We start from the raw sequence: 16,693 nt of genomic DNA, 5'->3' as shown, positions 1-16,693 counted from the left end.
AAGGTGGTTCCCCTTCCCTTTATATTTATGACAGGTCCTTTCTTATGTTATTCTAAAAATATATAAAAGTGTCACGGCCACACTGTGACTGACAAATAGCTTCCTTTCTTTCCACTGTGTAATTCTTCCTTTCCACTGTAATTCTTTCCACTGTGTAATTATAAAATAACTCCACTGGGATATAAATATTGCACTGACAGTTCAGTGGACAGTACATAGAGCTGCACAAACAAGTCATTGTGTCAGGAAATTTTAGCTCGCGTTGACTTCACTAGTGCTTTATATCTGGCCTGTTGTAAAATGAGGCAAACATCAAGATAAGCTGATGTACCCCCCGGAAGACCTGTGTGTATCCCTGGAGTACACGGACCCCTGGCTGAGAACCACAGATCTCCACAAATGCACAAGGGAATTGGCATCAGTACATATTGGCATCACCTGATCAGCCAGTGTCACATGCAGGGCTGTGAAATCTCCCATCTCCGGGTCCACCAGGATGTCATGGGGCAGCCCCAGCCGATGCCCCAGGGGGCAGGTATTTGCCAACCTGCCGGATAAAACCACAGCCAGATGCTTCCTCGCTGTTCTGCTCACTGCAGCAAACACCCGGGCACCATGTGGGTGGCTCTGCCCCTCTGCCTGCTGTCCGCTCTCCTGGCCACAGGTGAGTCCCGTGCGTCCCCGGGCACAGGGAGCCGGGTGGTGGGGGCGGGATTTCACTTGGGGAACGTGCCGCTGTGGATGACGGATTCTGGGGTCAGGATGGAATTTGTGGGTAAAACCAGCGAGAGGAAAACCCGGGGCCATGTCCCCCGACTGAATTGGGGAGAGCAGGGATTGGAGCTTGGGACTCCCACAGCCAACGCTAGGGGCCTGGCCAGCGGGTCTGAGTCTGTCTGTCCTTCCTTCTTCTCATTCCTCCTCCAGCTCTCGCCTGGGCTTGGATGAGGAGCACTACCCCCATCCACATGTAATCCTGCTTGGAAATGTTCCCCTGCCCATCAGCGCTGAGATTCCTGCCAGGACTCCTGGGTTCATTCCCCGGGTTTGAAAGGGGAATGGGGGTGCAACGGGTGGGAGCTGGGAGCCAGGAAAACTTTTCTTTGAACTGACTTAGCCTGTGAAGGGAGGCGTTGCTTGCCTTTGACCTTTGATTTCTTTGTACCTGTCTTGGGGCGTACGCACCCCATGGTGTTCCAGAGACTGAAGGTTTAAAGCGTGCCCTGCTAACCACAGCTGGGAGGAATAAAGGGGCTGGAAAGCCGTGGGGCAGAGCAGCTGCCAGAGAGGAGGGAGCGGCTGGCTGCAAGCCCCCAAAGGTGCAGGGACGCAGAGCCCCGGGGGGAGGTAGGGAGGTGTTCCGGGCTCTGGCAGGGTGGGAGCTCCTCTGAGCCCGTTTATTTCGTTGGAGGGCCCTGAGCCGGCAGTCAGAGGATTGGGCAGGCCTGGGATCCCCCCTGCCCCGGTTGGGCTACATGAACCTTGGGGCTGTGCCACATTTGGCCAGAGGGAGGCGCCATCACACCCCCCACACAGACCGTTTCTGCCTTTTCTGGCTTGTAATCACTTAGCTCCTGCCCTTCCCTGGTTCTCAGTGTTCGATCTAAAGCAGGGTGTGTCTGGGACCTTCCCTTGGGCCGACAGGATCGGGGCGTCTCCTTTCAAGGAATCAGTGATGGACTTTCTAGGAGCTTGTGTTGGCCCGGAGGGCGCTGGGAGTTCTGGGCAGGGGGGTTTGCTGGGCTGGGGGGTTTGCTGGTGTCGCTCTGCAGAGTGATTCTCGGGGGGTGGGGGAGGGGTCTGGCTGCAATATAACGGGGAGCGATTTGCAGGCTGGAGCAGGGGTGGGCAAACTTTTTGGCCCGAGGGCCACAACTGAGTATGGAAATTGTATGGCCGGCAATGACTGCTCAGGAAATTAGGGGCGAGGGGCTGAGGGCTCTGGCTAGGGATGAGGGGTTGGGGGTGCAGGAGGGTGCTCCGGGCTGGGACCCAGGGGTTCAGATGGAGGGAGGGGGATCAGGGCTGGGGCAGGGGGCTGGGGTGCAGGAGGGGTTCAGGGGTGCAGGCTCCGGGCGGCGCTTACCTCAAGCAGCTCCCCGAAGCAGCGGCATGTCCCCGCTCTGGCTCCTACGCCGAGGCTCTGGGCGCCACGTCGTCCGCAGGCGCCGTCCCTGCAGCTCTCATGGGCCACAGTTCCCAGCCAGTGGGCGCTGCGGGGGTCTCCATGCATAGGAGCCGGAGGGGGGACCTGCTGCTGCTTCTGGGAGCCGTGTAGAGCGGGGCAAGCCCCCCACCCCACTCCTTGGCTGGAGCACCAGAGCGGGCTAAGCCCCGGACCCCACTCCTCGGTGGGAGCTCGAGGGCCGGATTAAACCATCTGGAGGGCCGGATCCGGCCCCCGGGTCATAGTTTGCCCACCCCTGGGGTGGAGAACTGAGGGGCCCTGGCGGGTCATGGGTCCAGGCTGTAGGCTGGGGAATGTCCCAGGGATGCCCTTTGCACAGGAGGATCAAGAGGAGAAAGAACAAAGGAGACCCCTTCCCCCTCCCCGCCTCTTTGGTCTCTGGGAGCTGTGGCTGGGATATTGGATTCAGCTCCAGCCGAGCTTAATCCAATATCCCAGCTCCCGGAGACCGGGGGTGTGTGCCAGGACACCTGGGTTCAGTGCAGATGCGGGCAGCGGTGTGGCAACTTGTCCAAACACACACACGAGCTCTGGGGAATTTCAGTTTAGGACCCAGCTTTATTCAGTGCCTTTACTTCCGGAAATACATAGCGTTAAATCAGGGAGTGCTGGGTGTCAGGGCTCCTGGGTTCTATCCCTGGCTCTCCGAAGGGAGTGGTGTGTCATGGTTAGAGCGGGGTGGCTGGGAGCCAGGACTCCTGGGTTCTATCCCAGCTATGGAAGAGGAGTGGCGGCTGATGGGGTAGAGCAGTGGGGGCTGGGAGACCACGCTGTCCCCACGCTGTCCCCAGTTCTGTCCCCACGCTGGACTCTCAGGGGCTCCTGCAGAATACAATTAGACTCAGCGCTGTTCCACAGGACGTCACTGTCTGTCCAGAGACACACGCGCCCCCTCCTCCCACTCTGGCTCTAATGGGCTTTGCCTGGGGCCCTGACTCCCTGGATCTTTGGAAAAGCAGTTCAGTTTCATTATCCTTTGGGCACAGATGGGGAAACTGAGGCGTGGGTGGGTGTGGGGAGAGGAGAGAGACCCACGGACTATGAGGGCCTCATTCAGCTGTGGGGTGGCTCCCCCTGGCGGAGGGGGGGCAACACAGAGGGGGCGTTAGGAGAGGAATTTCACTGCCAGGAGCCCAGCCAGACTGGGCAAGATGCTGCCCAGGGCGACGGGGCCCAGCATCCGCTGAGCACTGCTGGGCGTGTAACACTCAATCTGTGTTATTCTGTAGGTGAACACTCCCGAATTCAGAATCTCTCCCTTCTTGAGTTCGCAGGCATTCGGGGTAGCGGAGCCGCTGGCTGCAAAGGGTATCGTGATGTTATCTGTGCAGAGAAAGAGACGCTGATCAGACACGGGGCATCCCAGCTCTGCTGAGCCAACGTAACAACCTGCCCCCACAACCCTGCAGCCTGGAACCCCCCCACATTGCATCCTTAGCACAGAGTGGCACCCACGATGCCAATGGTAATTAGTAGGCTTCAGAGTCAACACCTTGTTGAGACAGAACGGGCATGTGTCACCCCCTGGGGCCTCTGGGTTTGAGCCTGCCTGGAGACTCCCTGCTGGTTGCGGGGTTCTCTTGGGCCTGGGGGAAAAGGCAAGTTCTTAACTCCCATTAGCTAAGGCCTGGTGACGTAGGCAGTGGGCCTGTCGGAGTTGCTCTGAATGGAGTATCAGGAACTGGTCGCTGTGACACTGGCAGGCAGGTGCCAGCTCATGGCAGAGCCTCAGGCCGCTTTACTTGTGGGTCAGTGTAGGTCAAAGTGATGGTGAAGCTGGAACAGCGTCTTCGGCATTGAAACGTCCTGAAAACGAATGGGGCATTACCCGCATTGTGTGCGCTGATCCGCCTCCTGTTTTGATGTCAGAGCAAACGTTGACACCATGTCTCCCCTGCAACTAACCGAGAAGGGTGAATTCCAAAGCAAGTGGCCACTGCGTGAGAGGATGGGCAGGTAAAGACTCAGAGCGCGTTCCTCGCTCTCCACCACCGAAGGAAGAGCCCACGTGGGTGGGACCCTGGCGGCTTGTTCTCTGTGAGCGGGAGCTGGAAGTTTGGCTTCAGGAAAAGATCCTGCATCTCTGGCCGGTTTGGCGTCTCACGGGGCGGAATAGCTGATCGCACAGACGGCGATTCCCTGGGGTTATTCGGGGCAGCCCTGAGTGACACGGGAACCTGGCAGGTTGCTGCCGTTGGGGCTCACAGACGGCCTCCCCTGGGCATCTATTGTACCTGCTATAACCGCGTTGACTAGCTACTAAACCTGGAGGTGGTTTACTGCAGAGTTGGCTGCCAGCGTCGCCTTTGCTGTGAGATGGAAAGTACCAGCGGGGCTGGGATAAGTGACTGGGAGCAACCTGCTGTGGGTGAGTTTTGGTGGAAGGGACCATTGCTCATAAGTGCCGTTTGTCTGGGTGGCCAGACAGAACTGGAGCATCTCAGGCTGTCACTCCGCAGCGAGACTGGTTCAGCGAGCCAGGAAATCTCGCCTGGTGAAATCGTATCAGAGAACACGCCATCCGCTCGGGGGGTCTGTCCTGCATCTGTCAGTCCGCCCTGAGATAGGCACTCACGGTCACGAGCCGCCCCAGACAGCGTGACAGCCACCTAGCCGGGTAACTGCCCTGGACAGAAGAAAACCCCAGCAACCGGGCATTGATTTGTAACGCCCGGCGAGGGGAGGGACGGCATCCACGGGACAGCAACCGGGACCCCAGGGCAGGTCACAGCGGTGAGAGCTCAGCTGCCCGGCCCTGGGGAGCAGCTGGCCGCACGCTGCATGGTGGACGTCTCTTTTTCTTCCATCGGTGGCGGTTGCTACTTCAGGCGGATGGTGGCCAGCGAGAAGCCGGGAAGGCTGGGCTGTGCAGGCCCTGGGGTCCGCCCGCCCCTTCTGCCTGCAGTCCCACCCCTGTTCTGCCCCTTCCCCCGTGGCCCTGCCCCGGTTCCCCCCACAGTCCTGTCCCAGTCCACCCACCCCCTTGCAGCCCCCCCGCTCACGGCCCCAAGACCAGGAAAGATCTGTCTCGCCGCCAACTGGGGGTGAGAGCTCTTCCAGTCCCCGGGCCACAGCCGCAGCTGGGATCCGGGCGCTGGGGCTTCCCCCGCCACCTGGCACTTCTGCCAGGCACCGGGCTTGGGGTGCAGGGGTGCCCATTTTCCAGGGGGCCCCCAATGGGCTGAGGCTGCTGGGCACAGGCCCTGACGGCCCATTGGCTAATCCGCCACCGCTGCACTGCGGGTAGGGGTGCAGGCTCCCCTGGCTGAGCTGCCCTGGCAGGGCAGGGCAGGTGGGGGCAGGGGGCTCTGTGTGTGGACGGAGTGGGGTTTGGGTTTAAACACGGTTCAGAGCCATGTCCACAGGGAGAGGGGGAAGCCGGCTGGCTTTGAAACAGGGGAGCGTGGCTCCGAACTCGCTTGCAAAGCCACAGGGTGTGAGAAGAGGCTCTGGCCCCATAGGGAGCCTGGGGCTGAGCCTTGCCCAGAGCTGGGCCAAGGGCATAGCCAGGTAAAGCGGGAACTGCCGGGAGGCTGCGGGGGCCTGGCCCACTGGAAATCCCGGCCCGGGTCTCCCTTTGTCCTAGTGCCGATGGGCCCGGAGAGCCGGGGCTGGAAGGAATCCGGGACAGGCGCTCACCTTCCCAGATCTGCCCGCTGATGGAAATGCACTGGCTGGCACGGCCCTCGCACTGCAGGGTCTCCGTGCTGGAACAGCTGCTCCGACCAGGGGCAATGCAGATCGGGCACCGGCCTCCCGTCTAGACGGTGTTGATGATCGGCCCTGCAAGACCCGCAAAGAGAGGGTCGGTGGGGGTTGACGGGCTGGGCTGAGGACAGGTGCCTTCTCTACTTTGTTACCACTTATTTCTAGCACCGCAATAACTGAGATCAGGGACCCCTTGTGCCAAGAGCTGCACAGACTCCCCAGAGCAGGGGCCCTGATTGCACTGGGCACTGCATAGATCCCCCCCAGCCTGCTACTGGGGGCCTCCCATTGTGCCAGGCACTGCACGCCTCCCTCCCCTGAGATCAGGGTCCCCCCTATGGCACCAGGTGCTACACGGGACCCCACCCTTCTCCAGAAAAGAACCTTTTCCAAACCAGTTTGACACTCAGTCGGAGCCTTGGCCACTGGGAACAAGCAGGGAGGGACGCAGAGACATACAGACAGGAGAGAACCGGGTATTGCAGCTGTTCGTAGAGCAGGTCCGGGATTGAATCTTCACAAAGACCCCGTTCCCGAAGAAGAGGGAGATGTTCCTGGGCATGGCGGCGGATACACAGGACAAGGAATAGCCTGTATTTTCCTTCGCTTCTGGTTAGAAGCAAAACAGTCACAAAAATTATTTACAGATGAAACCAGCGCCCCGAGGGCTGGTGATTCCTGGGAGCCACCTCACCCCTTTTCCTGGCGTCCCAGGCCAGAAGGGCCCATTCCCAGCATCTACTCTGACCTGCCGCATAGCCCAGGCTGGAGAAGTCCTCCCTACACGGGGCCCGATCTCGTGCGTTTGATGAAAGCATCTTCCAGGAGGGCAGCCAGCCTGGCCTGGGGGATGCCGAGGGACGGCGCATCCACCGCATCCCTGGGGAGCTTGTTAACCACCCTCCCCAGCATGTCTAGCTAAATACTTATCTGGCGCCCATCACCATGGCATCTGAACCCCTCATCATCTTTAATGTATTATCCTCACAGCCACCTTGTGGGATGGGCAGGGCTGTCACCCCCATTGAACAGATGGGGGAAACTGAGGCACAGATCCTCAGCAGGACCTAACTCTTTGAAGCTCTGGGCCTAAGTGGTGTGTCCCAGGTCACACAGGGTGGCTGGCAGAGGGGGGCCTGGAGCCCAGGTGTGCTAAGCCCTTGGTGCGCGTGTCCAAACCACAGCCGGCAAACGGTCGGTGCGGAGACCGATGGTGGAAAGTCAGCGCCACCCACCTTTGACCAGTGCGTTTGCCTCCTAGACACCGAGGCAGGTGCTGTGACCAGCGGGGCAGGGCTGGGGCTGAGCAGGGCAGTTGTTCACAGAATTTCTCCTACACTGGTAACAGGATCTGGTGAGGAGGGAAATAAAGCAGGATTTCCATTTTAATTTCTGGTGCCAGCGTCCCCCTTTTCTCGTCCGGTCCCCGAAGGCCTCGGGTTCATGGAGGTGGCCTTGGCTGGGTTGATCTCACTCCCCCTGTTAAAGCCAGTGCCTGGGATCGGTGCTGGCAGGGGCAGGGTGCACCGGCTGGTGTCTGCAGCAGTTTGGGGCACAGAGGGATGCGACAAAGTGGGAATTGAGCTCCTACGATGCCATGGAGTGCCTCAGTTTCCCTCTGTGCTTTGCAAGGCTGTGCAGGGCCGCCCCTCCATCCATCCCCGACACACCTGTGAGGAAGTGGAAGCGTTCTTAATGTTTCCTCTGAATAGTGTGGGGGTGCCTCAGTTTCCCCTACGCAGTTCTTAAGTATCTAGGTGGGATAAGGGTATATGATCCTTGCAGAGCCCGAGAGGGCAGGTGTGTGCAGGGGTCTGGACACAGAGAATGGCCGACACCCTGTTTCCTGGCCACTGATGGCCTGGGCCCTTCCCCCCTGCAAGGTGAGAGCTAAAGGGTTGGAGAACAAAGGAATCAGGTGACCTCCTGGCCCGGGAAAGGGGAAAGCCCAGAGGAGGTGGGGCTGGAGGGAGTTTCAGTTTGGGGCTGGCTGGGGAGTGGAGTGAAGTGCAGATGGGGTTGTCTGGCTCACTGCCCCCCAAAATGGACCCGGCTGAGGGGTCCTGTTCTCTGCACCCACAAGCTCTGTTTTAGACCATGTTCCTGTTGTCTTATAAACCTCTGTTTTACTGGCTGGCTGATAGTCCCGTCTGACTGTGGAGTTGGGGGACAGGACCCTTTGGCTTCCCCAGGACCCCGCCTGGGCGGACTCGCTGTGGGAAGCGCATGGAATGGCAGAGGAGGCTGAATGCTCCGAGGTCAGACCCAGGAAGGTGGAAGCCAGGCGAGCTGTGTGTCCTGCAGACAGGCTGCTCCCAGAGAGGAGACTTCCCCAGAGTCCTGCCTGGCTTCGTAGGGAGCAGGTCCAGAGCATTGCCCGGGGACTCCCTGACAACACCCATCCTTCCGTCCGTCCATCCTCCTACACGTCCACCCTTCCCCCCCCCACACCCATCCATCCATTCCCCTAAGAGAATGTCTGTCCATCCATCCATCTGCCTTCACGCCTGTCCATCCATCCCCCTACACACCTGTCAAGGTTCCTTCCCCACTCTGAACTCTAGGGTACCGATGTGGGGACCTGCATGAAAACCTCCTAAGCTTACTTTTACCAGCTTAGGTTAAAACTTCCCCAAGGTACAAATTAATTTCGTCCTTTGCCCCTAGATTTCTACTGCTACAACCAAACTTTAACTGGGTTTACTGGGAAACGTAGTTTGGACACGTCTTTCCCTCCCAAATCCTCCCAACCCTTGCACGCAACTTCCTGGGGAAGGTTTGGTAAAAATCCTCACCAATTTGCATAGGTGACCACAGACCCAAACCCTTGCATCTTAGAACAATGAAAAAGCATTGAGTTTCCTTAAAAAGACGACTTTTAATAGAAGTAGAAAAGAATCACCTCTGTAAAATCAGGATGGCAAATACCTTACAGGGGAATTAGATTCAAAACAGAGAGAATGCCTCTAGGCAAAACCTTAAATTACAAAAAGACACACAGACAGGAATATCCATTCTGTTCAGCACAGCTATTTTCTCACCCATTTAAAGAAATCATAATCTAACACATACCTAGCTAGATTACTTACTAAGTTCTAAGAGTCCATTCCTGTTCTGTCCCCAGCAAAAGCATCACACAGACAGACACAGACCCTTTGTTTTTTCTCTTTCCTCCCAGCCTTTGAAAGTATCTTATCTCCTCATTGGTCATTTTGGTCAGGTGCCAGCGAGGTTACCTTTAGCTTCTTAACCCTTTACAGGTGAGAGGATTTTTCCTCTGGAGAGGAGGGATTATAAAGGAGTTTACCCTTCCCTTTCTATTTATGACAACAGGTGAAAGTGTTTTGCCACTGGCCATGGGGGATTTTATAGCACCGGGGACAGAAAGGTGGATCCTCTTCCCTTTATATTTATGACAGCTCCTTTCTTATGTTTTTCTAAAAATACATAAGTGTTACGGCCACATGGTGACTGACAAATAGCTTCCTTTCTCAGTTCCACCATGTAATTATAAAATAACTCCACTGGGATATAAATATTGCTCTTACAGTTCAGTGGATAGTACATAGAGCTGCACGAACAAGTCATTGTGTCAGGAAATTTTAGCTCGTACTGACTTCACTAGTGCTTTATATCTGGCCTGTTGTAAAATGAGGCAAACATCAAGATAAGCTGATGTACCCCCTGGAAGACCTGTGTGTACCCCTGGAGTACAAGGACCCCTGGCTGAGAACCACAGATCTCCACTAACGCACAAGGGAATTGGCCTCAAGACACATTGCATCACCTGATCAGCCAAAGTCACATGCAGGGCTGTGAAATCTCCCATCTCCGGGTCCACCAGGATGTCATGGGGCAGCCCCAGCCGATCCCCCAGGGGGCAGGTATTTGCCATCCTGCCGGATAAAACCACAGCCAGATGCTTCCTCGCTGTTCTGCTCACTACAGCAAACATCCTGGCACCATGTGGATGGCTCTGCCCCTCTGCCTGCTGTCCGCTCTCCTGGCCACAGGTGAGTCCCGTCCGTCCCCGGGCACAGGGAGCCGGGTGGTGGGGTCGGGAATTCACTTGGGGAACGTGCCGCTGTGGATGGCGGATTCTGGGGTCAGGATGGAATTTGTGGGTAAAACCAGCGAGAGGAAAACCCGGTGCCACGTCCCCCGGCTGACTCGGGGAGAGCAGGGATTGGAGCCTGGGACTCCCACAGCCCACGCTAGGGGCCTGGCCAGCGGGTCTGAGTCCGTCTGTCCTTCCTTCTTCTCGTTCCTCCTCCATCTCTCGCCCAGGCTTGGGGTCATCCCGATGAGGAGCAGCTCCCCCGTCCACATGTCGTCCTGCCTAGAAATGTTCCCCTGCCTGTCAGCGCTGAGATTCCTGCCAGGACTCCTGGCTTCATTCCCCGGCTTTGAAAGGGGAATGCGGGTGCAAAGGGGGGGGGCTGGGAGCCAGGACTTCTGGGCTCATTCCCCAGCTGTAGAAGCGGGCTGGGGTGTAGTGAGTTTGAGCAGAGATGGCTGCAAATCAGGACTCCCGGGCTCTGTCCGTGGCTCTGAAAGAGGAGTGGGATCTCGTGGGTTAGAGTGGGCTGGGAGTCAGGAGTGAGGACTTCTCAGCTGTCTTCTTGGTTTTAACCCTGAATTGAACACATCTTTTTTCTACCTCAGTTTCCATATTTCTTTGATAGGGATAATATAACTTTGCAACCATCTAGGGACATAGAAGGGGCGGGGAAGGTGTTCTGAGGTTTAATTGATGTTTCCACATGAAAGCTCTAAAAAAACCAAAGTGGGAAAATCTTCCTTTCTTTCTTTCTTTCTTTCTTTCTTTCTTTCTTAAAACTACCTTATGCTTACGTAATGAATTTAAAGGCCCCCATGCTCTGGAGAGGAAAGAGTTCATGCTCCTGGGATCGCTGGCTGGAGAGGAACAGCCATCAATCCAAAGGCTTAACAAGCGTCAATTGTATTCTGAAAAAAGAGAATTGGCAGGATCAGCAATGAAAAGTGGGCTGAAGTCGAGTGTGGCTGAGCTGATGCAACTCTGAGAGGCAGAGGCCTGGAGCAGAGAGTGACGGCGGGGTGTGTGTGTGTGAATGTGTGTGTGTGTGAAAGGTTCACCGCAAAGCCAGGCAGAAACCCCTCTTCAGAACAGCCGAATTCTTGTTTTTCTGTCTACACAGACGTCTGGGGTTTGTTCGCAGGCACAAGCTGCACCCCAGATAGCCATGTCAGCAGGTGAAAATGTATTCTAGCCACAGACACTCAGGAAGCAAACAGACTTGTCTGCAGCATTGAGTCAGATACAAATGACCAGCTAGCAAGATGCCTTTCTCCCTCCGGAGCGTTAAATGGAACTGGGCAGAACTGCTGCAAAAGCAGGTGGCATTTCTCCAAGATCTGCCTGCCCACACGTTCAGTGAGGAGGCATTGGTGGTAACAACTCCCACAGAGCCACCTCTTGGTTCCTGGTGGTATTTCGTCCACAGGCACTGCCTGGGAGGGGTGGGGAGCCGGGGTTTGTACTGAGAAGGGATTTTTCCAACCTCCAGGGAGCGCTCTGCAATGCGAGGTGTGTGCGTCCAGAGAGCAATCGTGCTCCGGCCCCCTGCAGCCCTGCGCCCCCTTGGAAGGGACCTGCGTCACCGTCGTGGCAGAGATCAGGCTGGGTGAGTGAAAGAAGATTTCTACTAAGTGTAGACACCATTGTCCTCCTGAAGCCACGGGTCAAACCCAGGAATCCTGGCTCCCAGCCCCTCCCCCTACTCTAACCAATAGTCTCCGCTCCTCTCCAGGAGCAGGGACTGCTCAGTCTGGAATGATAATGTCATTGATGGGGGATGGGATGAGATGGGGTATTGCAGTGGGTGGCTGTGGGGCCTGGATCAGACAGAAGAGAGGATTTTATCACGGGGGGTGGGGAGATGAGATTAGTTGGGGGTGGGGTGGATGGAACAAAAGGGGAGGATGGAGCAGCTGGGGGTCCATTGGGGAGTTCATAAGTGATGCTCTATTTCTCTTCCACAGAGGGATCCTCCATGTCCTACACGGGTAAATCGTGCCTGGAGCCCAAGAACTGTGAGCCTGGCCCCTTGTCGCTGACCTACCCACACAATGTCACCGTGCGGGCGAACATCGCCTGCTGTGACACCGACGGCTGCAACGCCGGGGCCATCCCAGGTGTGTGTCTGCTGCAAACCTAGAGCCCTGCTCTGGCCACACCTGCCTGGAGAGAACCCAGGAGTCCTGGCTGCCAGCCCAATGCCCCCATCCCTAACCACTAGACCCCACTCCCTTCCCCGAGATGGGATTGAGCCCAATGTGTGGTGACTCCCCACCCTTGGCTGACTATGTGTGTCTGACTGTTCTCAGTGCCAACTGTGAGCTCCGTCCCCAACGGCCGTCAGTGCCCGTCGATCCTCAGAGCGGGGCCATATCACTGGAACGAGAAGGATGTCTTGGCCTGCACCGGCACCGAGGACCATTGTGTTGTGGAATCTGGGATATTTTTTTTTGGTAAGTCCTCCAGATGCGGGCGGGGTCTGAACACAGAGCACGAGGTGGAGCCCAGGTGTCCCGGCTCAGTCCCAGACCCCCTTGCTCTGACCCACTAGACTCCACTCCCCTGGCAGAGTTGCAGAGAGAACCCAGGAGTCCTACTTGCCGAGATGCCAAAGGAGCACCCAAGGAGGATAAGGCCACTGCGGAGAAACTAAATGAATTCTCTGCATCAGTCTTCACGGCTGAGGCTGGGAGGGAGATTCCCAAATCGGAGCCATTCTGTTTTGGTGACAAATCTGAGGAACTGTCCCAGATTGAGGAGACATTACAGGAGTTTTTGCAACAAATTGATAAATTAAACAGTAATAAGTCACCAGGACCAGATGGGATTCGCCCAAGAGTTCGGAAGGAACTGAAATTTCAAATTACAGAATGACTAACTGTGGTTTGTAACCTACTTTTTAAATCAGCTTCTGTTCCAGCTGGCTGGAGGATGGCTGATGACACGCCAATTTCTAAAAAGGGCTCCAGAGGTGATCCCAGCAGCTGCAGGCCAATAAGTCCGACTTCAGTACTGGGCAAACTCATTGAAACTATAGGAAAGAAGAGAACTGTCAGACACATAGATGAACATAATTTGTTGGGGAAGGGTCAACATGGTTTCGGTAAAGGGAAATCACGCCTCACCAATCTACTAGAATTGTCTGAAGGGGTCAACAAGCGTGTGGACAAGGGGGATCCCATGGATATAGTGTACTTAGATTTTCAGAAAGCGTCCCTCACCAAAGGCTCTTAAGCAAAGTGAGCTGTCATGCGATAAAATCCTCTCATGGCTCAAAAAGAAAAGGAGGACTTGTGGCACCTTAGAGACTAACCAATTTATTTGAGCCTGAGCTTTCGTGAGCTACAGGTCACTTCATCGGATGCATACCGTGGAAACTGCAGCAGACTTTATATACACACAGAGAATATGAAACAATACCTCCTCCCACCCCACTGTCCTGCTGGTAATAGCTTATCTAAAGTGATCATCAAGTTGGGCCATTTCCAGCACAAATCCAGGTTTTCTCGCCCTCCACCCCCCCACACAAATTCACTCTCCTGCTGGTGATAGGCCATCCAAAGTGACAACTCTCCACACAATGAATGTCACGGCTAACCTGGTGGCTGAACTTTGTGACTTTGTCTTTACCCATAACTATTTTACTTTTGGGGACAATGTATACCTTCAGATCAGCGGCACTGCTGTGGGTACCCGCATGGCCCCACAGTATGCCAACTTTTTTATGGCTGACTTAGAACAACACTTCCTCAGCTCTCGTCCCCTAAAGCCCCTACTCTACTTGCGCTATATTGATGACATCTTCATCATCTGGACCCATGGAAAAGAAGCCCTTGAGGAATTCCACCATGATTTCAACAATTTCCATCCCACCATCAACCTCAGCCTGGTCCAGTCCACACAAGAGATCCACTTCCTGGACACTACAGTGCTCATAAACAACGGTCACATAAACACCACCCTATACCGGAAACCTACTGACCACTATTCCTACCTGCATGCCTCCAGCTTTCACCCTGACCACACCACACGATCCATCATCTACAGCCAGGCTCTGCGATACAACCGCATTTGCTCCAACCCCTCAGACAGAGACAAACACCTACAAGATTTCTGTCAAGCTTTCTTACAACTACAATACCCACCTGCGGAAGTGAAGAAACAGATTGATAGAGCCAGAAGAGTTCCCAGAAGTCACCTACTACAGGACAGGCCCAACAAAGAAAATAACAGAACGCCTGCACATCCACCTATGTGATATATGCCATCATGTGCCAGCAATGCCCCTCTGCCATTTACATTGGTCAAACTGGACAGTCTCTACGTAAAAGAATAAATGGACACAAATCAGATGTCAAGAATTATAACATTCAAAAACCAGTCGGAGAACACTTCAATCTCTCTGGTCACGCAATCACAGACATGAAGGTCACTATCTTAAAACAAAAAAACTTCAAATCCAGACTCCAGCGAGAAACTGCTGAATAGGAATTCATTTGCAAATTGGATACTATTAATTTAGACTTAAATAGAGACTGGGAGTGGCTAAGTCATTATGCAAGGTAGCCTATTTCCCCTTGTTTTTTCCTACCCCACCTCCCCCCAGATGTTCTGGTTTAACTTGGATTTAAACTTTGAGAGTGGTCAGTTTGGATGAGCTATTGCCAGCAGGAGAGTGAGTTTGTGTGTGTATGGAGGTGGGGGGGGGGTGAGAAGGCCTGGATTTGTGCTGGGGGTGGCCCACCTTGATTATCATGCGCATTGTGGGGAGAGTGGTCACTTTGGATGAGTTATTGCCAGCGGGATAGTGAGTTTGTGTGTGTGGTTTTTGGGAGGGGGTGGGGGGGGGTGAGAGAACCTGGATTTGTGCAGGAAATGGCCCAACTTGATTGTCATGCACATTGTGTGGAGAGTTGTCACTTTGGATGGCCTATCACCAGCAGGAGAGTGAATTTGTGTGGGGGGGGTGGAGGGCGAGAAAACCTGGATTTGTGCTGGAAATGGCCCAACTTGATGATCACTTTAGATAAGCTATTACCAGCAGGACAGTGGGGTGGGAGGAGGTTTTGTTTCATATTCTCTGTGTGTATATAAAGTCTGCTGCAGTTTCCACGGTATGCATCCGATGCAGTGAGCTGTAGCTCACGAAAGCTCAGGCTCAAATAAATTGGTTAATCTCTAAGGTGCCACAAGTCCTCCTTTTCTTTTTGCGAATACAGACTAACACAGCTGTTACTCTGAAACCTGTCTCATGGCTCAGTAACTGGTTAAAAGATAGGGAAAAAAGGGTAGGAAGAAATGGTCAGTTTTCAGAAGGGAGAGAGGTAAATAGTGGGAGTCCCCCAGGGATCTGTACTGGGCCCAGTGCTATTCACCAAATTCCGAAATGTTCTGGAAAAAAGGTAAATAGTGAGGTGGCAAAATTTGCAGAAGATACAAACCTACTCAAGATAGTGAAGTCCAAAGCAGACTGTGAAGAGGAACTAAAGGGTCTCTCAGAACTGGATGACTGGGCAACAAAATGGCAGAGGAAATTCAATGTTGATAAATGCAAAGTAATGCACATGGGCAAACGTAATCCCAAGTAGACATACACAATAATGGGTCGAATTTACCACTCAAGAAAGATCTTGGAGTCACTGTGGAGAGTTCTCTGAAATCATCCACTCCATGTGCAGCGGCCGTCAAAAAAGCAAACAAATGCTGGGAATCATTCATAAAGGGACAGAGAATAGGACAGAGATCTAACCCCAAAGATCGTGTTGCCTCAATATAAATCCATGGGACGCCCACAGCTTGAACACTGCGGACGGATGTGGTCGCCCTGTCTCAAAAAAGATCTATTGGAATTGGAAAGGCTTCAGAAAATGCCAACCAAAATGATGAGGGGGATGGAATGGCTGCCATATGAGGAGAGATTAATAAGAGTGGGACTCTTCAGCTTGGAAATGAAATGGCTAAGGGGGGATATGATCGAGGTCTAAAGAAGGTTGAAGCGTGTGGAGGAAGTAAAGAAGGAAGTGTTATTTACTCCTCCTAACATAAGAATGAGGGGTCACCACAGGCAGCAGGTATAAAACAAACCAAAGGAAGTACTGCTTCACACAACGCACAAGAAACCTGTGGAACTCATTGCCGGGGGAAGTTGTGAAGGCGCAGACTATAACAGGGTTCAAACAGGAACTAGAGAAGTTCCTGGAGGACAGGTCCATCTGCGGCTATTAGCCAGGATGGGCAGGGAAGGTGGCCCTAGCCTCTGTTTGCCAGAAGCTGGGAATGGGCGACAGGGGATGGATCACTGGATGATTCCCTGTTCTGTTCATTCCCTCTGGGGCACCTGGCATTGGCCAGAGGATACTGGGCTAGATGGACATTTGGTCTGACCCAGGAGGGCCATTCCTCTTCTGTTCTCATGTTGTTCCAGGCCCCCTGCTCTGAGCACTAGACCCCAGTCTGCCTGCAGAGCCGGGTGCAGTCCTGCTGGGAGGGGAGTATGTGAGAGACCTCATGAGGGTCACGGGGGGGGGAATTGGGAACCCCCGATCACGTCTCTCCCCCTGTCCAGGTAACATCAAACTGAGGAAGACTGCGGCTGGATGTGGCTCCCCTGGCGCCTGCGTGAAGAGAGCGTTGGTGAAGAAATACACCCAGGGCGTGCCGGAGATCCTGAGCCAGGCCAAGTGCTACCTAGCTCCCAGGGCCGGTGGAGGCATCGGGGAGCCCTGAGCCCCGGCCTG

General features: G+C 54.7%; 1 protein-coding gene across 1 annotated transcript; it reads left to right on the top strand.

Annotated features, from left to right (window-relative positions):
* The first annotated feature begins 424 nt into the window (after nt 1-424).
* Nucleotides 425-16,682, top strand: LOC140902768 (phospholipase A2 inhibitor and Ly6/PLAUR domain-containing protein-like). Its single transcript, XM_078850441.1, has 5 exons — nt 425-664; nt 11,446-11,562; nt 11,921-12,073; nt 12,266-12,409; nt 16,522-16,682. Exons 1-5 carry the CDS (start codon nt 571-573, stop codon nt 16,680-16,682), a joined length of 669 nt encoding a protein of 222 aa, XP_078706567.1. The 5' UTR covers nt 425-570.
* The last annotated feature ends 11 nt before the right edge of the window (nt 16,683-16,693 follow it).

The sequence above is a fragment of the Lepidochelys kempii genome, chromosome 24 (assembly GCF_965140285.1).
Source record: "Lepidochelys kempii isolate rLepKem1 chromosome 24, rLepKem1.hap1, whole genome shotgun sequence".
Classification (NCBI taxonomy): Eukaryota; Metazoa; Chordata; order Testudines; family Cheloniidae; genus Lepidochelys; species Lepidochelys kempii.
This window is presented reverse-complemented; position numbering and strand designations above follow the sequence as displayed.

Excerpts from the sequence above, each read along its gene's own strand:
- LOC140902768 (XM_078850441.1), top strand. The coding sequence starts at position 571 with ATGCTTCCTCGCTGTTCTGCTCACTGCAGCAAACACCCGGGCACCATG. Across the intron at positions 12,074-12,265 it reads CAACGCCGGGGCCATCCCAG|TGCCAACTGTGAGCTCCGTC; the intron begins GTGTGTGTCTGC and ends GACTGTTCTCAG. Across the intron at positions 12,410-16,521 it reads ATCTGGGATATTTTTTTTTG|GTAACATCAAACTGAGGAAG; the intron begins GTAAGTCCTCCA and ends CCCCCTGTCCAG.